Consider the following 24,328-nt stretch of genomic DNA (forward strand, 5'->3'; position numbering starts at 1 on the left):
AGAAGTGGGCCTTGGTAGGCACTTACTTTTTTCAGTTTGTTTGGATGGAGGGGACTCAGAGGAAAAGTTTCATAACAAGGCATTCAAGCTGAGCTCTTCTGAGTCTTGGGGCCCTGTGGTGGGCAGGGCAGAGGGCATCCCTTGGTGGATGAGGGTAGAAGGAGAGGCTGGGGAGGGTGGTCCAGGGGAGGCTGAGAGGTCTCAAGTCTGAGCCCCACAGGAACGCTCCAGAATATCTATTTAGATATTGGGATTCTGGGGAGGAATACCTTTGGGGCCAGGCCTTGCTACATTTGGGGGCTTCCCTGGTGGTTCAGATAGTAAAGAAGTTGCCTACGATGCAGGAGATCCGGGTTTGATCCCTGGCTCAGGAAGATCCCCTGGAGAATGGCTTGGTAACCCACTCCAGCATTCTTGTCTGGAGAATCCCATGGACAGAGGAGCCTGGTGGGCTATAGTCCATGAGTCACAAAGAGTCAGACACGATGGAGTGACTCACAGTTCCACTTGCTACATTTTAGTGCTGAAATGAAGTTTGAAAGCTTACTTCTATTCCATAAGTTCTCTAGAAAAGAGATCTTATTTTGCTTTCTTCTTCATTCATCAGTTCCCGTGTTTATTTCTCTAAAGTGTTGTGTCCATTCCCTCTAGTTCTCATTCCCCAGGAGATAAAAATGCTCAATTCTTAGAGAAATGACAGGGCGAAGCTTTGGACTGTATTTGCGCACTAAATCTTTATTCTAAAACAGAAAATGAAAGCTTTTAAAATGAGAATTATGTACACCTATATTAAAATCTTAATGGGTAAAATAATGTAAAAGAGAGAAAAAGAAGATGCTTGGGCATGAGTTTCTGAGAGAGGGCTAGCTCCCTGTTCCAATAACTCTCTCCCTCCTTTTCCCAAAGGAGAAAACAAACTGGAACCTTCAGCGATTCTACTGCTGGAAGCTTTCCTAGTCCATCTTGGAATCAATCAGTCCTTCCCCTTCAGATATAATCCTGGGAGATGGTGGCAAAGTGACACCGTAGCCTCCCAGTGGACTTCTTCTGCTGCTGCTAAGTCGCGTCAGTCATGTCCGACGCTGTGCGACCCCATAGATGGCAGCCCAACGGGTTCCTCTGTCCCTGGGATTCTCCAGGCAAGAACACTGGAGTGGGTTGCCATTTCCTTCTCCAATGCATGAAAGTGAAAAGTGAAAGTGAAGTTGCTCAGTCGTGTCTGACTCTTAGCAACCCCATGGACTGTAGCCTACCAGACTCCTCCATCCATGGGATTCTCCAGGCAAGAGTACCGAGTGGGGTGCTATTGCCTTCTCCGAGTGGAATTCTAGACAGGTCTTTTGGGAACAGATGGAGCTTGATGGTCAGGAGCTGGGGAGGGGGCCGAGCAGAGGGACTGGGGAATGGAAGGGTCAGTCTTGCACCTGTCGTAGGAGCCTGGAGGCTCAGACTTCCAGAAGATTTAGCCTTGGGAGGGTCCAGTTCTTACAGCAGGACGGGGCTCCTGCTTTGTGAGTTGCCCTCACGGGGGCAGGAGGCTCTCTGGAAGCCACTTCCTTGATGCCTGCACTTCTCTTATGATCAGAGGGCTTGGTGAGTCCCCGAGGCTTTGAGAAGAATATTGAAGCTTCTCTGTGTTATGAGCCCGCTCTAAGAATTGTTACCAGCACTGCAGAATGCCCTGAGGTCCCAGCCCCAATCCTGCAATGGGTCTTTCTTACCACTCCCTGTAGGTGGGGCCCCTGAGCTTCATGCCAGAGAGAAGGTTTGTGCTGACTACTCCCCATCCCTACTCCCAGCCATCCTGAAAGATGACTCCTGCACCAGCCCAGGGCAAAAAAAGAGCTTCTGTCCCACCGCAGTCCCTTCCAGCATCTCACAGCCCTCAGCCTCTGTGAGCTGGACCTGATGTTTAATTTAAATCTTTCTCGCTGGCTCCAAGTAACAACTCACATCTATGGCAGGCTGTTACTTCCCGCTCGCTGTGATCTTCACCAAGTGAGGTTGCCAAGCTACCCATTGTCTCTTGTCTTTGATCTCTGTCCCCTGTAGTCATCCCCCCACCCTATCTCCACTCCAGAGTGGCCTCCTCTCGGGGTTCAGTGGTTATTTTATCTCGACGACCACATCCTTTAACCCTGCTTGGCATTTCAGGCCGGAGGCAGAGACCCCGAGTTGCACGCATCTTCCCATCCTGCTGCCAGGGATCTCATGCCAGTGACCAGCCAGACAGGCTGTGCTGCTCAGGGAACTGCCAGACAGTTACCCCTCATCTGTCTGGTCATGTTCCTTTCAGAGCAACCTTTCCTTTCCATTCAGATTATGCATTTCTTTTAATATTTTATGAGGCTGAACTGCCTTACACTGATTCCCCTCAGCTTCAGGAAAAAGAAATGGAGTCCTCATCGAGGAGTTCATCCCTTTAAATGCTGCTAACATTTCTGCAGCTGGCAGCTTTCTGCCTCACTGCCCTTCCCCTCCATGCTGCTCACCTCTTCCCCTGATCTACACCTCCATGCTGATGTCCTAGGATGCATTTATAATTGCAAATCTGTTACCAATTGATTTTTGTCCTAGAGAGAGAATCAGCAGGTCTGGCCTGGCCATCCCCACCTGGACCCATCAGAGCGTCTGGCTGCTTCCACAGCAGCATTTAAGATGCTGGACTGTGGGAGACTTCCCCACCAGCCCCTTCCTAGGGACACCCTCTCAGCCCTAGCCCCCTGTACATACAGCCCCAAGAGCTTGTCCAGGAGTTCCTAGATTTGGGAAGAAAGGGGAAAGGGAAGGAGAAAAGGTATTGCCTTTATCCCACATGTTAGGCACTCAGCTAGGACATGCTTCACACACAGGGTCTCATTTTATCCTCCCAAAGCTCAAGAAATACCTGTTGTTTCTCCATGTGAATGAAGCCTAGAGAGGCTAAGCAGTTTGCCCCAAATCACACAGCAGAACCTGGATGCAAACTCAAACTCGAAAACTCTTTCTCCTGAGCCTTCACGTTCCTGAGTCTTTTCCTGCTCCATCTCTGAGATCCGTAGATCCATGGGAATCTCTAAAGGTGCTTTCTATAGGGGGTAAGTTAGCTGCTGATGGAACCCAGTAGGCTGGATGGCCACACAGGGAGGGCCTTGGGCAGAGATCCTCAAATGTGTAAGCCAAGCAGCCTGGCTACCCTGCCCAGCCCTGGCCTCCAGCTTACCCCTCTGTGAACTTTTTTCCATTCACGGTCCATTTGTGATTCATTTAAGGCAGATTGTAGGGGTTGCAAAATATCGGCGGGAAGAAAGGCCCCTTATGACACACCCCAGGTCAATGTCACTTTTCAGCCTCTTCGGTCATTACTCATCAGGCCATCTCCCCAGTGCTATGCTTTCCATTCTTTGCTGGGAAATATTGGTTGCCTTCCCTCTATGGTTAAAGGGCTTATCCTAGTTGAATTCTGGAATTTTCTCCCGAGTTTCTGCTAAATCTTTACCCTCCCCTCATCCCAGTCTCAGGGGAACTCTGGTCTCTGGCTGACTTCTTCCAGAAACTTAAAAGGATAAGTTAGCAGAATTTTCCAGAGACCATGTCAACATCATCCCAGACTCTGGGCCAGCCCAGGCAGAGACAATTTCTGCAATCATGCCTGAATAACCCAGTCTAGGAACCAACCAATTCACTACCAGGGAGTTCTTCTTGCTGTCTACCCTCAATCTTGCTCACTTTCACGTTAGTTCAAATGCACACTCATAGTAACCTAACCCTTACATTGGGCACCCTAAGTGAGCATGAGGGATGAGGTTTCAGCCCCATCTCTGGTAGAGACACGGACAGCCTTTAGCTCTTCTGGCTCTGGGTCCCAGGGTGACAGAATGCAATCAAGGAGGATGGCAGCTTATTACATTTTAACCTTCCTATTACCTACCCAGTAGCCTAAGCCGCCAATAAAGCAGCCATCACAGCCTGTTACTATCTATTTCTGGGAGAATAGAGGCAGAAGGCAGGGGCAGTGCCTCCCGGAAATGTCAGTAATAGATGCAGAGAGAACCTGACACTGTCCTAATGAAGCCAAAGCAGGTATTTATTTACCTGGCTCCATTTGGAGGCTCTCTAGTTGGTTTCCCAGTGCTCAGCGCTTCCCATCCTCACGTGTGTCTTCAGAGGAACACATCCCAGGCTTTCACCTAGAAATTTTGTCCGGAGCTGGTTTATACATCTGTTGGCTAGGCTGGGTTGAGGGGGCCCTTTGGTTAGTCCCTAGGGCAATATTTTTCTCTTTTTGCCATCTCTGCTCTGATTCATTAACTAGAAATAATATAAGGATTATGCCTTCAAGAGCCCTTTGTCTCTCTGCCTAGCAGTGGGCAGCTGAAAATAAAGACCTATTGTTTTGCCTTCCTGATGGCACAGAACTCCGTTCCACGGTCCACAGTCCATTTATCCAGGTCTCTGGCTGCACGGTGTGCCATCCTGGGTCCCGAGCTTTGCCAGAGATGCCATCTCATCTTCCTCCTATGGTGTGGGTGCCCTGACTCCCATAAGCCCCATCTCCGACCAGGCAAAGGTTGCTCATGGAAGAATCCACCCTCTGCAGCCTTATCTCACCCGTCCCTCTTTTCTTTCTCTCTCACTTGTTCTCCAATCTTCCCCGCTGCCCATTTTTTTTTCGCTCCTCCTCCCAGGTCCCTCATTTCAAAGTGGCCCCAGAGGAGTTTATCAAGTTCCAGTTCCAGAGATTCACAACCCTGAACCTCCACCCTAGCAACACCGACATCAGCGTGGCTGTGGCTGGGGTCCTGAACTTCTTCAACTGCACCACCGCCTGCCTCATCTGTGCCAAAGCAGAATGTAAGTTTCCCCAGGCTGGCTGCGCCCAGACGGTCAGGTCCTGTCTGTGTCAACCAGACTGGTTTGCCCCTCCCTGGCTGGAGACCACACCCCGCAGGGGAGGGCTCTTTCTGATCTTAGAGATGATAACCAGAGGATTCGGGCCTTCCCAGGTGTCCTTGACTGTTTGTCTCTGTGTGTGTATGTGAAAGAGAGAGCAGTCCAGGGGACCCCTTTGTCAGAAATTCCCCGGGCGTGGGCCGAACAGCAACGAGCTCGTTTACAGGGAGACTGGCCAACTGCCAAGACTTTCTGCATCTGCAAATGCAATTCCCACATTTTCAGCCTCATTGTTAAAGAGCCACAAAGAGAGAGAGAGAGAGAGAGAGAGAGGGAAAATATAAAATTGGATGCGTTTGTATTTGATGGGTTGAAGAGCTTCTTTCCTTGGAGAGCGGGTTTGGCTGATGGTACAAGGTTCAAGGTCAATTCCTGGTAAAGTTTTTTTTTCCTTGCAAATGCAGGTTTTAGAAATGTGTTTTCTCTGACTCTCAATTTGCGACATAAATTCAGTGTTTATGAGATTTAGCTAATTTAGGCCATCACATTCTAGCAAATCTGCATCTGTGTTCCACCCCTCCGTGGCAGCTGTGCACCCACATGCAATCAGGCAGGTGCTGGCCACTGGCTCCTGCCCGGGCCCGGAGTGCAAGCCCCCACATCCGTGTCCTGTGCAGGTTTTACCGTGCGGGTCTGGGTGGGCTGCACGGGCAAAGGTACACCATTCCTGTTCGGGCCGCTATGGCTTCTCAGAACCGCTCAGTGTGGTAAGCCCGTCCTCCAACCTGGAATGCCCACAGCATCTGAAAACAAAAGCCCCCTCCCTGCCAAGGGCCAGACCCGTTTCTTATGGGACCTTTGCACCTCACTGCCTCCACTTGTACATTCGTTCATTTATTTAATACAAAATGAGTACTTGCTCTGTGCTACCCAAGAAGCAAAGTAACTGAGTCCCAACTATGCATACTTTTCAAATATATATTTTTTATTTTATTTGGCTGTGGCGGGCCTTAGTTGTGGCGTGTAGGCTATCTAGTTGCGATATGGGCTTCTCTCTAGTTGTGGCGGGCAGGCTCAGTAGTTGCAGCACTGGCTTAGTTGCCCCGCAGCTTATAAGATCTTAGTTCCCCAACTAGGGATCAAACTTGCATCCCCTGCATTGGAAGGTGAGTTCTTAGCCACTAGACCACCAGGGGAGTCCCCTGTGCATGTTTTTTTTTTTTTTTTTATGCTTTAATTATTCAACAACCCGGTGATTTTGGAAATGTTGGAATGTCCCATTTTAAAATTCAATACAATTTAAAGTCCAGTTTCTTAGTCTCTCTAGCCATACTTCAAATGCTCAAAAACCTCATATGAACAGTGCAGTTAGAGAACATTTCCATCCTCACAAAAAGTTCTATTGGATAGCATTGCTTTAGATGATAAGGTTTTGTGGACAAAGCATTTTGTAGCCCCCAAAAGAGAGAGAAATGTTTAGATAACACTTCATTCTCTTTCTCCCTCATGGAGAATTTCAGCACACATTACCATGGGCACTCTGAGTTGTCCTGTGGCCAAAACAACTATTTACCTCAGCATCTTCCAGATAGGTTTGATCATATACCCCCAAAAGGATGCTGATCTAAAAGCCCACACAGGATGCTAGTGTTCGATGGAACACAGTTGGGATACATTGCGTCCCACCAGGTGGCCTTCCTTGCGTGGCATCTTTACACCACTGAAAGGTTTAACAGAATCAAGGATTCTCCCTGGGAAATTTCTGCCACCAACCCACTCAGGCAGGACTGAACTGGCTTACCCCATGCATCCATTGGGGATGCTGGAGGACAGGACAGGCTGTAAATAAGGCCAGGCAACGGTTGCTCTGCAGCTCTTGTCTGTGCTGGGTTACAGTGTCTCAGCAACCCGACAGGTAGTTCTTTCTTGTGTCTAGCCACAGTCCCACTTGCTTTAAAGCTGAGCCCTGTTTCCTCTGCTGCAGCTCTTCCTGGGTTTTGGGACATGAGTTGCTCAGATGTTGGTTAAGCACCTGCCGTGTGCCGAGCACTATGCTAGATATGGTTGCCTCCTAGCCCAGGGCTCTTTCCATTGGAATTGACATTCTCTGACATTCAAATAGTTCCTTGCAGATTGCAAAGCACTTTCACTTATGTTTCCCCACTTTACCTCCCTCTTTCTCAGTCATTCTGAGCTGAGCAAAGAGTCTGGGAGCTGCTAAGTGATTTGACTTAAGGTCACACAGCTGGTACATGACAAATCTGAGCTGGGGCTTCCTCCTCTCTGGCCCCTCCCACCCTCCTGGGCTGCACCAGGCTCAGGAGGGCTCGGGGTGGGTTCTGCAGGGCAGGCACAGTGTCCTTGGCAGGGCAGAGATCTCTCTGGAACAGTGTAGCCCCTTCCTCCCTTGAGTGGGTGCAAGATGGCTGAGCACAGACAGTAATCCTGAAGAGGATGAGTCTGCTCAGGTGCTGGTGAGGCCAGCCCACAGCCCAGGCGGGACTCATCAACCACACACTGCCGCCTCTGCTCAGAGGAGAAGAATCCATCTCTACAGGCTGCTGAGTGACTGGCCCCACCTACCAGAGGCAGAAGAAAAGTGGGGCAGAGCAGAAGTTCAAGGGCAAAGAGGATTAAAAATCTAATCAAAGAATGAAGAAATGAGGGACTGAAGGGAAATGCAGCTCAGAGCTTGGGAGGAGACACTCTTCCATCTCCCTTATTAATGCAGGGCCGAGAGACGCTGCAAGTCGAATTAGGAACAGGAATCTAATTCTATTTTCCTAGCGTCAAAATTAGGCATAACAGAGATCATTCCCTGGGGAATCACACCGCTTACACTCCTTCTTCCCCAAAGTAGATTTTTAATAAGCAGGTTTTGGACCAAGTACAGTTGTATTGTGGATGGCATTATTTTTCTTTAATGGGAAAAAAAAAATCAGAACATCTGCAAGTACCTAGTACTAGTGAGCTTCGGGGAGGCGAGGTGAGGAGCCTGGGGGTGGCTGTCCCAGTCACCCCCACAGGGCTGGGGGAGTTTGCTGTTAGGAGACTTTCAACGAAAGTTGGGGTTCCCCACCATGGTCCCCGAGACCCCTTTGGTGAGATCACCCAGCCCTGCCACAGAGTTACCTTTTGAGACCCTCAGGCTGGACCCAGAGACTCTTCATTCAGTTCAGTTCAGTTGCTAAGTCATGTCCGACTCTGCAATCCCATAGACTGTAGCACACTAGGCTTCCCTGTCCTTCACAGTCTCCCAGAATTTGCTCAAACTCATGTCTGTTGAGTCGGTGATGCCATCCAATCATCTCGCCCTCTGTCGCCCTCTTCTCCTGCCCTCAGTCTTTCCCAGAGTTGGGGGCTTTTCCAATGAATCGGCTCTTTGCATCAGGTGGGCAAAGTATTGGAGCTTCAGCTTCAGCATCAGTCCTTCCAGTGAATGCTCTGGATTGACTCTTCATGGTCACAAGCATAATATGCTGTGTATTTTCCTGGTATTGCTATACATAGTTCAAATCATCTTTTTGTTTGTTGTTCACGCTGCTTTGGCATTTCTAATGTCACTTTTCTGTGTGTGGCTACAAGTTCTGCGCCCCTACACCTTCTGCCACCTGTGTATCACCTCTGTAACCTGGAATCAGAAACCTGGGTTGGGCCTGGCCTGCCCGTGAGTTCTGAGACCTGCCCTGCGTCTCTCCTGCTCCAATGTCTGGTCTCTATGTGCGGTGTGTCCACGCTCAGTCATGTCCGACTCTGTGTGACCCCTTGGACTGTAACCCGCCAGGCTCCTCTGTCCATGGGATTCTCCAGGCAAGAACACTGGAGTAGCTTGCCATTTCCTGCTCCAGGAGATCTTCCCAACCCAGGGATCCAACCCTTGTCTCCTGTGGCTCCTGCGCTGCAGGTGGATTCTTTACCGCTGAGCCACCTGGGCTGGCCTGTTCCATCTCTACCCAGGAATAATGATGATACCTGCTTCCTGGACCATTGTGGGGATAGATCCACAGTGTGCAAAGAAGCTTAGGAAACAACAAAAGCAGGTCTCAGCTCAGAGATGCCTGCTGGGCCCCAGCAGAGTTAATAAGCAAACAAGGACTTCCCTGGGAGTCCAGTGGTTAAGACTCTGCATTTCCATCCACTGCAGGAGGCTCCGGGGTTCAATCCTTGACCGGAGAACTAAGACCCCACATGCCGTGCAGTGCAGCCAAGAAAATTAAAAAATAGCAACAAAACAACAAAGAACTAACCCAATCAAACACCCTGGAGAAATCGAGGGGAGTCCCCGGGTGAGGTTTTTCCCATGTCCATCCTTGCTGTCAGAGAAGGGGGCAGCCTGGATGGCCAGGCAGGGCAGCAGACGGTCCTCCTGGAAGTGAGAAGCCTCCACCTGCCCCTCTATCCCCTCTCTGTCTCCTCCTCTGACCCCCACGGTCTGACTCTTTCTGTCTTTTCTTGGGGCCAGGTCTAGGCGTGGGATGGGACAAAACTGAAAAGTGGGTAAAATGAGCCCACTGTTCAAGCACTGGAACTTGTTCCATGCCCCTGCCCCTCTCGGGACACCTCAGACCCTCATCCCTCTCACTCCATCAGAATCTGCTCCCTGGAAAAATAGGGCGTGAAGCCAGCACAGCCGAGGCACCTGCGCCTGTCAGGGGAGGGGAATGGACAAGTACCGGGTTTAGACGCTCCGGGCAGAGTTCACCATCTCACTGCATCCTCACCACCACCCTCTAGTCCGTGTTACATCAGCTGCCGCCCGCAGGAGCCTAAAGTGAAAGTGTGAATGGGCTTCCCTGGTGGCTCAACTTGTAAAGAACCTGCCTGCAATGCAGGAGACCCAGGTTTGATCCCTGGGTCAGGAAGATCCTCTGGATTCACCAGAAGGGAATGGCTACCAACTCCAGTATTCTTGCCTGGAGAAAATCCTATGGACAGAGAAGCCTGAGGAGCTACAGTTCGTGGGGTCGCAAAGAGTCGGCCACGACTGAGCGACTAATGCTTTCACCAGCCGGGAATGTTACCATTTTCCAGGATCAAAGCCTGAAGCCCAGGGAATCAGCCAGTGGAGAGGGAAATGATTACTTATTCCTATTTTTGGATACAAGCATCCTCTGTGTCCCCAGCAGACCCATCACTTAGGTCTTTGTGTCCTTGTCCTGCAGCCCCGTCCAGCGCCAGCTGTGCCTTTCTCAATCTGTCCATCCGTCTCCTGCCCCACCTCCCAGTCTCAGAAGCCAGCCGCCCTCCTTCTTCCTGGAATAGCCAGCCTGCTGGCTTTCACATCGATCCATCCCATCACATCCTGAGCGATACTAATAGGTTCCTCAGGCCCCCTCTCAGCCTTGGACTTGGCAGCTAGACCTGCTGCTGGGCTAAGGGCTCCGCAAGATAGGGAGGTCAGGGTGGAGGTTGAGGGGAAGCTGGGGAGAAAGCAGCTTTGAACCCCTCTTGTGACAGCTGCCTTTGATAAATACCTTAGTTCCATTAAGGGGTTCCTAGTGGCACAAATGGTAAAGAATCTGCTTGCAGTGCAGGAGACCTGGGTTCCATCCCTGGGTCGGGAAGATCCCCTGGAGGAGGGCATGGCTACCCACTCCAGCATTCTTGCCTGGAGAACCCCATGGACAGAGGAGCCTAGCAGGCCATAGTCCATGCGATTGCAGAGTCGGACATGACTGAGTGACTAACACACTTGGTTCCATTAAACAGATAGAGGTAAGGTAAACAACAATTGGAAAATGCCAGACTGCACTGAAAAACTCCTGACGTGCTTAATGTAACTAAACCAGCCTCCCTCTTCTGCAGATGTTTTCCACTTCCTAGAATTAAAAAAAAAGGATCCTTTTCTAATTCATAAAGAATCTCTGGGCTAGAAAGACACCAACATCTTTGTAGTTCAGCTTTCCAACCACTGATTTAATTTCCTCTACAACCATCCTCAAGTGAGGCTTCAGTCTTTCCTTGATTACCTCCAGCCACGGGGAACTCACTCCCTCACGATATAGGCCACTGCTTCTTTAGAGAGCTCTAGCAGAGTTTCTTCCTTACACTGAGCTAAGTGTGGCCCCCTGCGAGTTTGATCCATTCACTGTTCCTGGGGGTAGTCCTTGACTATAAGTCCAGAGCAAGTCTGTCTTGTGACAGCCCCTCCCCTCTGCCTCAGGCCAGGCACCCCTTCCTTCAGTGGCTCCTCAAGTGACGTGGTGTCTGCTCCCACCTGGCACTGCTTCTCCCTTGACTTCTTAGGAGGCAGTCCCTCTCTTCCCCTCACAGTCTCTGCTCAGTCCACCAGCAAGCACCGTGCACCCTGCCTCACACTGGGGCTGAGCTGCAGAGTTTGAAATAGGATCCCTACCCAACGCTGTGAAATAATTAGACTACATGTTATCTGCTGTAATATATGCATATATGCGTAAGCATATGCTATCAAATGTTTCTTATGGTTTATAACCAAGGGCTGTATCCTGCGAATTGGATAATAAATCCTGAACGAGTTGGAAGAAGAGAGAAGGGGAGGGTGGGGGCTGGAGATCAGAGAGAGGGTTTTGTGGGGGAGGGGACGGGGTGAAGGAGAGTTAGGATGTGAAGGGCTGGGGGAAGGGTGGATGAAAACCAGCTTGGTGAGGCGCCTTCTAGGTGACAGTCACTGATCTGCTCATTTGACTCCCCCGTAAGGCAGTCATTACCCGTATCTCATGGATGAGTACACAGAGCGGCAGGGGGCAGAGGGAATGGCCCCCACCAGCTACCTAGTGGTGCAGGAGCTGGGATTCGTGGCAGCTGACCTTGCGCTCTTCTTGCTACTTTAAGCTCGGTGCAGCCTGGGAAGGGGAGGGACTCCTAGGAGATCCTGGGGGAGGTGGCGGACCTCCCAGGGACCCTTCTCCCCTGCCTCCCGGCAAACAGGGTTGGATGAGATGCTGCTTCTTGTTTAAAGGGCAGCAGAGCACCCCCAAGGGGCAGCTGGGGTGGCGCACGTGGGCATTGATGGGAGAGGGTCCCCATTTTCCTGACACCTCGGGGACCTTTTTCCCTGGGAGCTGTGTGCCTGCCAGCTTTCAAAGGATGCAGGGTCCCTGGGCTGCCTTTTCCAGGCTTCTCCATGCTGTGTGTAATTGTACTGTCGCTCTCCAGGCTTCTGTCTCGTCCCACTGAGTTTCATTGCCCATCTGAAGGATCCCAGGGCATTTGGCCTCTCTCCCAGTCAAACTCCAAAGGTTCTCCCTGCTGCATTCCAGGCCCAGTGGGGAGTTCACCCCCACCACCCCTTCCTTGCTCATACCTCCAGCTGCTCCCCTAGAGCGTGTCCTGAAGACAAATCTTTCCTTGAGCCAAGGAGCTGGCCAAGACTCCAGCAGCTCCAGTCCTGTGGCCTCCCTGATCTCCTTGTCCTTTTGATCAGGTGCTCAGACCTTTGTCCGAGTGCGATTTTGCTTTTCACAACATCTCTGTGAAGATGTGAATATTCTCTGAATTTTGCATATAGGATGCAATGCAGCTGCCCCATAGAAAACCAGATTTTTAGGCCACGAAACAAAATAGGGATACGATTTGGGGCTTTTAAAAAGTTTTTATTGGAATATTGTTGATTTCCAAAGTTGTGTTAGTTTCATGGGTACAGCAAAGTGGATCAGATGTACGTATACATATGCTCACTCTTTTTGTAGATTCGTTTCCCATATAGGCCGTCATAGAGTGTGGAGTGGAGCTCCCTGTTCTGGACTGTAGGTCCTTGTTATCTATTATATACACAGTCCTGGGGCTGTGATTTGAACTTTGCTATGGGCTTCCCTGGTGGCTCAGAGGTTAAAGCGTCTGCCTGCAATGAGGGAGGCCTGGGTTCGATCCCTGGGTCGGGAAGATCCCCTGGAGAAGGAAATGGCAACCCACTCCAGTATTCTTGCCTGGAGAATCCCATGGATGGAGGGGCCTGGTGGGCTACAGTCCACGGGGTCGCAAAGAGTCAGACACAACTGAGCGACTTCACTTTCACTTTCATACACTTAGTGTTCTTGCCTGGAGAATCCCAGGGATGGGAGAGCCTGGTGGGGTCGCACAGAGTCGGACACGACTGAAGTGACTTAGCAGCAGCAGCAGCAGCAGCAGCATACACTTACCTGGGCTTCCCAAGGTGGCACTAGTGATTAAGAACCCACCTGCCAATGCAAGAGACATAAAAGATGTGGGTTCGATCCCTGGGTTGGGAAGATCCCCTGAAGAAAGGGGTGCCCACCTACTCCAGTGTTCTTGCCTAGAGAATTGCATGGACAGAGAAACCTGGCAGGCCGTGGTCCGTAGGGTAGAGCTGGACTGCAAACAGTTGGACACAATTAAGCGACTGAACAGAGAAGGCACTGGCACCCCACTCCAGTGCTCTTGCCTGGAAAATCCCATGGATGGAGGTGCCTGGTGGGCTGCAGTCCATGGGGTCGCGAAGGGTCGGACACGACTGAGCGACTTCACTTTCCCTTTTCACTTTCATGCATTGGAGAAGGCAATGGCACCCCACTCTAGTGCTCTTGCGTGGAGAATCCCAGGGATGGGGGAGCCTGGTGGGCTGCCGTCTATGGGGTCTCACGGAGTTGGACACGACTGACGCGACTTAGCAGCAGCAGCAGCAGCAAGCAACTGAACATGCGTGCACACACTGAGCTGCAGGTTCCTGGCCTCTGAGACCCTGCAGGGCAGGGTCTGTACCTGACCCGTCTTCTCTGCTGGTGTCTTGTCAGCCCAGTGCCTGGCACCAGGACAGTGAGTGTTGGATGAACAGATGAGTACCTTCCTCCCTCTTCTTCCGCCTCACTAAGCTGCCATTCCTGACCTTTGTTCTTATGGGAATGAGTAGATACAGGAGAAGCAATGTTGATTCCATGCATGCCAGCTCCCAGCCTGCTTTCACATAGGATCTCAGTGAGTTCTCACCTGTTATGCCCATTTTACAGATGAAGATTGAGACTTGAAGAGGTTAGATGGTTCTCAAGGTCACACAGCTAGTGACAGTTGACCCTGAGCTTGAATCCAGATCTGCATCAAAGTTGGCAGGAAGAGCCCCAGCAGTGTCGGTGCCCTTCTGGATAGGGGGTGGTGGTGTGGAGCTGTGAGGGGCACAGACAGCAGCAGGGGGTCTAACAAGCCTCCTCTGAGGCCTGTTTGGAAAGGAAAGAAAAACCAACTCGACTCTGGGCTTGCACAGCCTGCGTTTCTGAAACCTCTTTGTGAAGGACAGGCCCTCCAGGGGCTTCTCCAGCCCTACCGCAACCCATAGTTCCTTGGACCACCTTCTCAGGACCCGGGGTGGGGGTGGGAGTTAGGGATTGGCCCCACCTTCCAGGACTCCGTCTCCATCACCCCAGGCCCACCCTGCTCCCTAGTTTCCTCCACCCTGCTCCCTCTTCCTTGTTCACAAAGCACACCAAGGCTTCGCCCCTGATCCTTGAGACACACGAACCAAGCCTCCCTGGGTTCTGTGCCTGCTCCTCCTGGTGGGTTTTATCCTAAGAGGAAGTCTGGACTCAGGAGAAGAGGATGGGATGGAGACAAGGAAATGGGAATTCTGGTCCTAGCTCTTTTCCTGGGCACATCCTGTCATTTCTCTACAAATGAGGAAGGTGGTACAATGCTTTCTTTCTTTCTTTTCTTTTTTTTATTTACTTGGCTGTGCTGGGTCTTCGTTATGGCACTAGGGATCTCTGATCTTTGTTGCAGCATGCAGGACCTTTGGTTGCAGCTTGCGAATCCTTAATTGCAGCAAGTGAGACCTAGTTCTCCAACCAGGGAGGGAACCCAGGCCCCCTGCATTGGGAGTGTGGAATCTTAGCCACTGGACCACCAAGGAAGTCCTTACAATGCTTTTCAGATGCCCCCTCATCTTACCTTTTGGTCCTCAAGGATCCGGAAGGGGTTTAACCTGCACAGGAAAAAGGCTTCTTTGGGGTCATATTCATGACCTCCCTGCATTTAGTAGTCCTTTAACCAGTGCAGCACCGGGCTCTTTGACTGGTTAGAGAGCATCCCTCCCCGGGCCGTCCACCATGTGTGGTGACAGTGTCTGGGAGAGTTCCTCCTCTCCTGCCTCCTGCTCGCCTCTGTGCTATGGGATTGGAATATTTTGTATGATCTTGGGAGGACTTAAACGAGATGAGCCGTTAAAATGTTTAGCCCATTACCTGGAATGCAATAAGAATTCAATGAATGTTACTCTTGTCCTTGATTGGCTTTGGGGAGCGAATGCCTGTAGGTCTCTTTCCATTGGAACTGAGACCACTGTCTTCCCAGGAGACCCCACCCATGCACACACCCTCTTCCTGGCCTGCCTTTTCAGAGATGTTTAAGACCCATGTGTCTTGGTGACATCCATCTGGAATCCCTTCTCCCACGTGCTTGGCGGTGAATAGCAAGGGCCTGGCAGAGTCCTTAGCTCAGGATCCCCAGTTGTTCTGGGCCCACCTGACTGCCTGCTGGGGTGCAGTTCAAAACCTGTTCTTTCATAATCATAACAATACCTTGTCTCAGAGCAGCCCCTGTGCTCTGAGGAGTTCAAAGTGTTTTGCTAGATCTGTTTTCTGGGCTTTGTGACTTGGAGGGAACTGCTCCCTGACCTCCACCATGGAAATAAAAGCTGAATGTAACATTTATGAGGGCTCATCATGCGCAATGCTCCGGCCTAACCACTTGATGCCAGACCCAGGACCCTGCCTCCCTCCTGAGTTTTCTGGCTTTGGCTCCCGTGTCTCCCGAGATGGCACCGTGGACCCTCAGGGTCTTCATCCTCTCTTCCCCTCCAGGCCTTTTAAACCTAGAGAAGCTCCTCCGGCAATTCCTTATCTCCAAGGACACCCTTTCGGTCCGGATGCTGGATGACGCCAGGGACCCCACCCCGCTCCTCAAGGAGATCCGGGACGACAAGACCGCCACCATCATCATACATGCCAACGCCTCCATGTCCCACACCATCCTCCTGAAGGTGGGCGCCGGGCCGGGCGGGTGCTGGTGGGCACTGACCATCCCCCTCCCTCCTTCTGCCTCTGAACTGGCACTCTGCTCCCTTCTTGCCTTGGGTGTCCCCCCTGGGCCGAAGTTGAAGGAGCCCTATGCTGGACCTCTGACCCCTACAGTGTGCTTCAGTTCCAGTGAACAGCTTCTGAAAGCTAAGAGGAAAAAGTAGGATGATGCTATGTCACAGAGACATTTAACTCTCAGTGCAACAGGGCAGCCACCGGCTGAGACACTGGCCACACCTAGATCTGCCAGGGGCTCTGTGGTCCAGGGGTTCCTAGGAGGGGCAAGGATGGTGGGGTGGGCTACTCGGGGGCTGAGGCTATTTGCCGAACGGAGTAGAGGCATCTCCCTATTCTCACAGCCGGGGCTGTCTCATCCGTGTATATTACTGAATACCAGCCCTGTGTGGAATCTTCATACGTGTTCTATCGTTTACCAAGTGCTGGGATGTCATTTTTCAATGTAATCCTCTCCGTGGCCACAGGAGGTGGACATGATAGCATCCCCCAGCAGCGGAAGAAACTGAGGGTCTGAGAGGTGAGCAACACTGTCCAAGGCCAGCCCTGGGAGGAGCAGAGCAGAGCCTGCCTCAGTTCTCTTCACAGGAGATCAGTCCACTTCTCCCCCGCTCCCCACCCCCTCCTGGGGACACAGAGATCAGCCCCGGAATCAATGTATGCACATGGAAACTAGAACTCTCTGGGTGAGGCCGGTCCAAGAGAGAGAGACAGAGACACACACAGAGACAGAGACAGAGGGAGAAAAGGCAGCCCCTGGGGGTCCACGCTGGACAAACAGCTTTGATCACCTGGGCATCCTTGGGACCACTGGGACTGTGTCCCGGGCTGGTGTCTGGGCTAAGGAAGCAACCCCAGACAGAGCGGACCCTGCCAGGTTCCGCCCTGGCTCCAGCAGCTCCCCCAGCCTCTCTGGGCTCATGGCCTCCTCTAGTGCCATTTTAATTGCACATTTAAGTGCAGCCCGCCGTCTTCCACTGAGGGAGTGAGGTTCCTCGGTAACCTCAGCAGGGCCGCAAGGAGCCCAGCAGACACAGGATGATTCTCTCTTCCTCTCCCTCCCTCGCTGTCTCCTCACCTCCCCACCCCAGCTAGTTTAGTCTCAGAATTAATAAGAGATTTGAATGAAATTTCTCTGAGTACTGAAGGCCGTCCCTTCAGCCTGTTGCTATAGTAATTTTCTGCAGCTCCAAACCCACGTCTGTCTGTGTGGGTATACCCAACTCACAGACACACTCCAACACACAATTTTTCTTTCTCTTTCTTCTCTTGTGTCCGGAGCTGTGATCAAGGAAGTCACTGAGGATGGAAGAGCTTCAGGGCATGAGAGATGCAGGCTGAGGCGTTCTCAGGAGGGTGGGGAGGGCTGAGGAGCAGGGAGCAAGATAGAGGTCCCTTAGTCCCCCTGCCAAAGACAGATCAGAACGTATGTTTCCCCTGCAGTAGCTGATTTCTGCCTGGACAGCCCTCAGGTGGAAGCCTTTTGAGGTCAGCCCTTGCCCAGGAATATTTCCGGGCTCCCAGCTTATGTGGCTGCCTCCCTCCCTTTTAAAAAATATGTCTAGTTCATTGTTGAAATCTCGGAAAGTACAGAAAAACCCATAGGAAAAAGATAAAAATCATTCACAGTTCCATCACTGAGAGAGAACCACTATAAAGTTTTGATATCTAGTCTTCCTGCCCTTAGAGACACATTTTTTTTTTTTTTTCTGTTTTCAAAATTATTACACCCTGAACATACTCTTCTGGAACCGCTTTTATTTTTTTTCCCACTTAATTATATGGCATGCGTTTTTTTCTCATGTCATGACATATTTTTCTACAAATATTTTAATGGCTGCATCATTTCTTATCATATGGATGTACCATAATTTATTTAACCATCTCTTTATTGTTGGAGATACAGGTTGTTTTCGATCCTCGCTGTAATAAATAATGCTGGAATGCACATCTTTTTACATAAATCTTTATGCACATTCATGAATATTTTCAGAGCATAAATTTCTAGGAGTGGAATTACTGAGTTAAAGGTATGCATGCTTTTAAGGATTTTGATATGATTTGCCAGCTTGCCTTTTTAGAAAGCCTTTAAGGATTTATACTCCCACCAGTGGCGTATAGGTGTCTTATATAGCACCCTTGCCAGTACTGGGTATTTTCATTAAAAACACTTTTAATTTCTTTTTTATGGCTGTGCATTTGAAGGAAATTCCCTTGTAATGACTATTATTAGCAAATGGTTCCGCTGGGTGGCCAGTGGCAGGCTTTCCTTAGGTCATTGATCAGCCCCAGCCCATGTAACCTTGGAACCAAACTCATCAATGAGCAGCGAGGTTTTGGGAAAGCTCGTCCCCATTTGAATTCCTAGAAGCCCCAGCAGGCTGACCTTGTATCCATCCTGGACTCAATCCGCATGCTTCCCTGAAGTGCCAGGCTCCTCCTTCGTGAGGTTACAACCCAGCCTTGAGGGAAGATAGACTCAGCGTGGGAAGCAGTGCAATCAGAGGGCGCCCGGAGCTTCTGGGAGTCTCGCTGTGCACTCGTGAGCCTGGCCTCGGAGCTTGGCAGCACTCCACTGTCTCTTGATTTCAGGAGGATTTTCAGAGTAATCCCCTATTTTATTGAGCGGCTGTTCCAGCAACGAATTCCATGTTTACCCAGAATTCAGGTCTTAAAAACCAAGGATCTCTTGTGTTTTATCTTTAGGACAGCAGATTTCACAAAGTAGGTTTTAACCATCCAACAGTGCCCTTTCTCAGCCCCCTGCCCCCAGCGCATCCCTGGAACCAGGGGGCTCTCATCAGGCTAGGCAGTGGTGAGAGGCAAGGGCATTATTATACGGATAATTTGGGGGGTGGGTGAAGAGGTGGAGGTGAGCACCATGCCCCCCTCCCCAGAAGTGGAGGCATCACTGTAGCTTTGCTAGAGGAAGGAGAGGCCTTGAGCTCTATCACGACCCCTTGTAATCTTGTCCCAGTTGCCTCAATTTCTTATAGGGATGGTGATGATATATTGGGCTGGCCAAAAAGTTTGGGTTATTCTGTAACTTGGAAAACCTGAATGAACTTTTCAGCCAACCAACCTAATAATTACCCCAGCCTGTCCTTCAAGGAGCCTGTGAGAATGCTTGCACAGTTATTGGAATCCCTGGGGAGATAAACAAGCTATAAAGGGAGAAGGCAGTCATCCCTGGCTTTGTTTACCGCTCCCCACCCCCATGCACCTCAACAGTCGTGACAAAAGTGGTTTCCTAGTGGCCCAGGGCTGCAGGCTACGTGATGAAGATCTAACCGACTGTCAAGAGGGATGAGGGCCCTGGGGAGAGCCGGGCTCATTATTTCCATGATCTCCTTGTCGGCTTCTCTAGCACCTGTCACTCTCCAAGCCAGGCACATGGCACGGAAGGTTGCTTATAGAGGTATTTATGATGCTGCAAAGATCAGACAAAAGGAGGCCCATCTGAACTAGCAGCTCCCAACCGTGGGCTGAGACTCCCTGGTGCACCATCACCAAGGGCACATCACAAGCAACTTGCTCCTCACTGCTGACAAGACCGCAGTTTGCAAATGATTCACCTCTTTCCAGTATTACCGCAGATTGAAGAATATGCCTATGAGGCATACTCACTGCCACCGTGACGAGGGTGGAGTTAATTTGGGAATTGCCTACAAGCCACCACTTTCCTGTCCATGCCTTGGCCCCTAAGAGAAGTGTGTCAGTAATTCCATCAATATCATAGTTCTCCAAGGGGAGTGTGAGGCTGCCTGGCTTTAATTTCATCTTTTCCATGTATGAGATGTGTGATCTTCTGGACAAGCTACACAGCCTTTGGTGCTTCAGTTTCCTCAGCTGTCAAAGGGCGGGTGGTGGACAAGTAATAGTGCTGCCTCATCAGGTGAACCCAAGCCAAACGCTGTCCGATGCTTGGTGCGGACTAAACAGTGAGTGTTAGCCATTGGTATTGTTAATGGTTGTGGAAATAATTATTACAATCTTCTGTTATTTGTTTCATTTCCCGGAAAGTCGCTTTGGTTTCCATAATCCCCAGTTATATCCATGGGAATATGTACACAGGAGAATATCAGCTACCATGAGTGTCACTGCAGGCGTGGGGGTGTGGGCTGGAGGGAGAGAGACCCTACTCTAGCAGCAAGGGTTTCTGTGCTCCATCCTTCAAAGTTGAGGGTGGTGTAAGAACCAATCAGCCAAGATGTTCTGCTCTGCCGGTGGGGAGCCAGACCAGGGACAGACACTTGGAGCCCTCCCGAGTCATGTACTTCCAGTGGGTTTTCATTTTCCACTCTAATCTCCTTCTCTTCCCTTTGCAGGCAGCGGAACTAGGGATGGTGTCAGCCTATTACACATACATCTTCACTAATCTGGTAAGACATTTTCATAGCTCACCTCTTTGGCATGGAGAGTATCATTAATTAGGGTCAGCGGGGTGTGACAGAATGAAACCCTGGAGACGGGCAGTAGGGGAAATGGACCAGAGGAGCAGACGCCAGCCAGAGAAGCGGGACATTTGAGAAACACGGAAACCCAGGAGCCCTGGGACTCTTGTCCTAGCAGTTCTTAGCCTGCTGCTGCTGCTGCTAAGTCGCTTCAGTCATGTCTGACTCTGTGCGACCCCATAGACGGCAGCCCACCAGGCTCCCCTGTCCCTGGGGTTCTCCAGGCAAGAACACTGGAGTGGGTTGCCATTTCCTTCTCCAATGCAGAGAAGTGAAAAGTGAAAGTGAAGTCGCTCAGTTGTGTCCGACTCTTAGCAACCCCATGGACTGCAGCCTACCAGGCTCCTCCGTCCATGGGATTTTCCAGGCAAGAGTACTGGAGTGGGGTGCCATTGCCTTCTCCAAAGAATCTAATACCTCTGTTTAGATGTCACCAGCTGACCCCTCTGATGGTTGCAGCTCCTCTATAGGTCCAGTCACAGGCCGGCAGTCCAGTCCCTACATTTCTAGACCCTAATGCAGGCTGGCTTAGAATTAGGAACACTAGAGCACAAAAATTACGGCCGTCCTAGGTAAAAGGTGTTATAACTGATACACTTTCAGAGGCCATTTTTTTCAAATTCCCTTTTTTTGCAGCCTAGAAGACAGACCTATAGAAATTTTATTGAGTCAAGTTGGAGTTCTAGTTTTGCCCCATACCAGCTGTGTGCCCCTTAAAGAAGCACTGAGCCTTGGTTTCCTTGTCTGTAAAATGGCTGTAAGGACAGCTACATCATGGAATTGCTATCATTTTGAAATGATGTAATTTAATCTGTGTGTATTTTGAAATCGTAAAGCATTAAGACATGTGAAACGTTGTGAAATATACACACTCTCAATTAGACAGTAGAAAGAACCTCAGAGAACAGGTTTAAAAATGTTATAGCTTTTTATTTTGAGATAATTATAGATTCACAGAAAGTCACAAAGATAATACAGAGGGGTGCCATGTAACTTTAACCCAGGTTTCTGCAATGGCTGTATCTTATGTTATTACAGTACAATATCAAAAGCAGGATATCAAAATATCAAGTCTGTTAAGATATATGTAGATGTGTGTAACTCTTACTGCAGTTAGGAAGAAAACCATTTCATTACCACAAAGATCTCGCTACTACTTTATAGTCCATGTTCCTTCTTCCCACCAGTCCTAATCTTTAATAACTGCTAATCTGTTCTCTATTTCGAACTTTCGTTGTTGTGGTGGTTCAGTTGCTAAGTTGTGTCTGAATCTTTGCGACCCCATGGACTGCAGCACACCAGTTTCCTTGTGCTTCACTATCTCCCAGAGCTTGCTCAAACTCATGTCCATCGAGTCAGTGATGCTATCTAACCGTCACATCCTCTGCCACCCCCTTTCCCTTTTGCCTGCAATCTTTCCCAGCTTCAGTCTTTACCAGTGAATTGGCTCTTCACATCAGGTAGCCAAACTATTGAAACTTCAGCTTCAGCAACAGTCTTTTCAATGAATATTCAGAGTTGACTTCCTTTAAGACTGACAGGTTTGATCTCCTTGCAGTCGAGGACTCTCCAGAGTCTTCTCCAGAACCACAGTTTAAAAGCATCAGTTCTTCAGTGTTCTGCCTTCTTTAGGGTCCAGCTCTCACATCCGTTCATGACTACTGGAAAAACCATGGCTTTGCCTAACTTTTCTACTTCTATGTAAATGGAATCATGAGTAGATGACCTTTGAGGTTAAATTTTTTTCACTCAATGTATTGCCCTCAGGATCCATTGAAGTTGTTGTATGAATCAATAGTTTGCCCTTTATTTTTGCTGAGTCATATTTCTTGCTGTGGATGTACGCGTTTGCTTAATCATCCACCTATGGAGAGACATTTTAGTTGTTTCCAGTTTGGGGTTATTACAGGTAGAGCTGTTATAAACAGTCATTCAGAGACAAGGTTTAATTATTATGCATTTATTTATTTTGTAAATGCATAAGATATCCAAATCATTTAAGTAGCGCCTTTATCCAGATATACATTTTTAAACGTTTTTTGAAGTGTGCGGAGTCTTCGTTCCTGCAGGGACTTTCTCTAGTTGGTGGTGAGCGGATGGGCTCTTGGGCACTCAGGCTTCAGTAGTTGTGGCACACAGGCTTGGTTGTGGAATTTTCCTGGACCAGGGATCGAACCCATGTCGCTTGCATTGGCAGCAAATTCTGGGAAGTCCATATCCAGACATACTTCTGATGTAACAGGCACTGAGCCAGGCATTAGAAATTAAAATGGGAATAAGAAACCAAGCTGGGCCAGCAAAAACCTATTGCAAACTGTCATATTGCGAAGTGGCAAATTCCATGAGATGTGGATACAAAATGCTTTAGACCCTAGAGCAGGGGCCACTTACTCTACCCGGGGCAGGTAGGAAATGCTTCACAGAAGAAAGAGTCTTTAAGCTGCATCCTGAAAGACAAGTAGACTTTTTTCCTAGACAAGCAAAGAGCAGAATAACATTTGGGAATAAGGAACAGCATGCTCACATACCTGGAGATTTGGGTCCCTTCACACATATGGACTGCTCCAGGAATGGATGTGCCAGTTTATTATTGCTCATTTGTCTGTTTATAGCCATTTGTGAAAGTAACCTTCTTAAAAGATATAAGGCAGGTAACATCAAATGAGTAATAACGAACTGGCACACCCATTCCTGGAGCAGTCCATATGTTAGAAGGGACTCAGATCTCCAGATATGTGAATATGCTGTTCCTTATTCCCAATGCCAATGCAGGAGACATAAGAGATGTGGGTTCCATCCTTGGATCTGGAAGATCCCCTGAAGGAGGACACCGCAACCTACTCCAGTACTCTTACCTGGAGAATCCCATGGACAGAGGAGCCTGGGGGGCTACAGTCCATGGGGCCGCCAAGAGCCAGACACGACTGAAGCGACTTAGCACACACGCAGGTGTCAGTGAACCACAACAGCCTTGATGTGTTTAGGAAGCAGAATTCAACCTCGCAGAGTTGACTCGAATCTGAAAATGGAAAAAGGTCACCTGGGAGTTAAGACTCTCTTGGCCAACACAGGTGGTAGTGTAAAATTAGGGGTCATGCAGTGTCCCTTCTGGGGTTTAGGGGCCAGGGCCAGGTCTCCTGAAATGTCCTGCAAAGGCGAGGAGAGGGCTGCCCAAAAAGACAAGCTGGGATCCTGCCATCCCTGTTCATCTCTAGCAGTAGTTTTGTGAACAGCCCTTTCTTGGGGGTTCTGTGGCATTGTTCGCCCTGAAGCATCCTAGAGGTCTTTGCTGTCAGAGTTGAAAGCCCCCTTGAAGAATCATGTGTAGCTTCTCTTCTGGTGTAGGGACTCCCTCCACAGCAGGCTTGCCAAAAAGTCATTCAGCTGCCTGTTGGCTAGTGCGCCCCCACCACAGACCTGCCTGTTCCATTGTTGGAATTTTTAACTGAGGTCTAACCTACAGAAAGAAGGCCACAAAGATCATATGTGAGCAGCTGAACGAACGTTCTCCAGGTGAGCACACCTGTGTAAGCAACACCCAGATCCAGAAATAGAATATTGTCAGCACCTCAGAAGTCCCCTGCATGCCGCCTCCCAGTCACTGCCCCTCAGAATATAACGCAGAAGGAACTGCTTTGTTGCCGTGTTTATTTAATTTATTTTTTTCTGTCTCACACTGCTGCTGTAAATCAGGGCATTAACATGGAAAAGGGAAGAAAAGGATTAGACTATTCCCAGAGTGATGCAAAAGCATTTGCCTGAAGTAAGGAGGCATTTGGGGGAGCCCAGCGAGTTGGCAGAAGAATAAGGACAGATTAAACTCCATCTGTGTTCCATTTGGAGAGCCTGAGAAGCAGAGGGGAGGAGAGGGAGAAGGCAGGCCAGGGGCCACCTGCCTTGGGCCAGCCTGCCCCCATGTTAAGCCGACGGGGTAGACAAAGAGGAGGGAGTGGGGCAGCTAGGACTCACAGAAGTGTTTTTGCAGAT

At 49.8% G+C, this 24,328-nt stretch overlaps 1 protein-coding gene across 1 annotated transcript in view; it reads left to right on the forward strand.

Moving 5' to 3' along the window:
* GRIK4 (glutamate ionotropic receptor kainate type subunit 4) overlaps positions 1–24,328 on the forward strand; it is a 344,872-nt gene that overhangs the window by 166,375 nt on the left and 154,169 nt on the right. Inside the window, exons 4-6 of the mRNA XM_068988252.1 lie at positions 4,668–4,833; positions 15,657–15,835; positions 20,216–20,269. Of these exons, the coding sequence (XP_068844353.1) occupies positions 4,668–4,833; positions 15,657–15,835; positions 20,216–20,269 (399 nt within the window). The remainder of the gene's footprint in view (positions 1–4,667; positions 4,834–15,656; positions 15,836–20,215; positions 20,270–24,328) is intronic.

This window comes from Capricornis sumatraensis, chromosome 16, assembly GCF_032405125.1.
Source record: "Capricornis sumatraensis isolate serow.1 chromosome 16, serow.2, whole genome shotgun sequence".
NCBI lineage: Eukaryota > Metazoa > Chordata > Mammalia > Artiodactyla > Bovidae > Capricornis > Capricornis sumatraensis.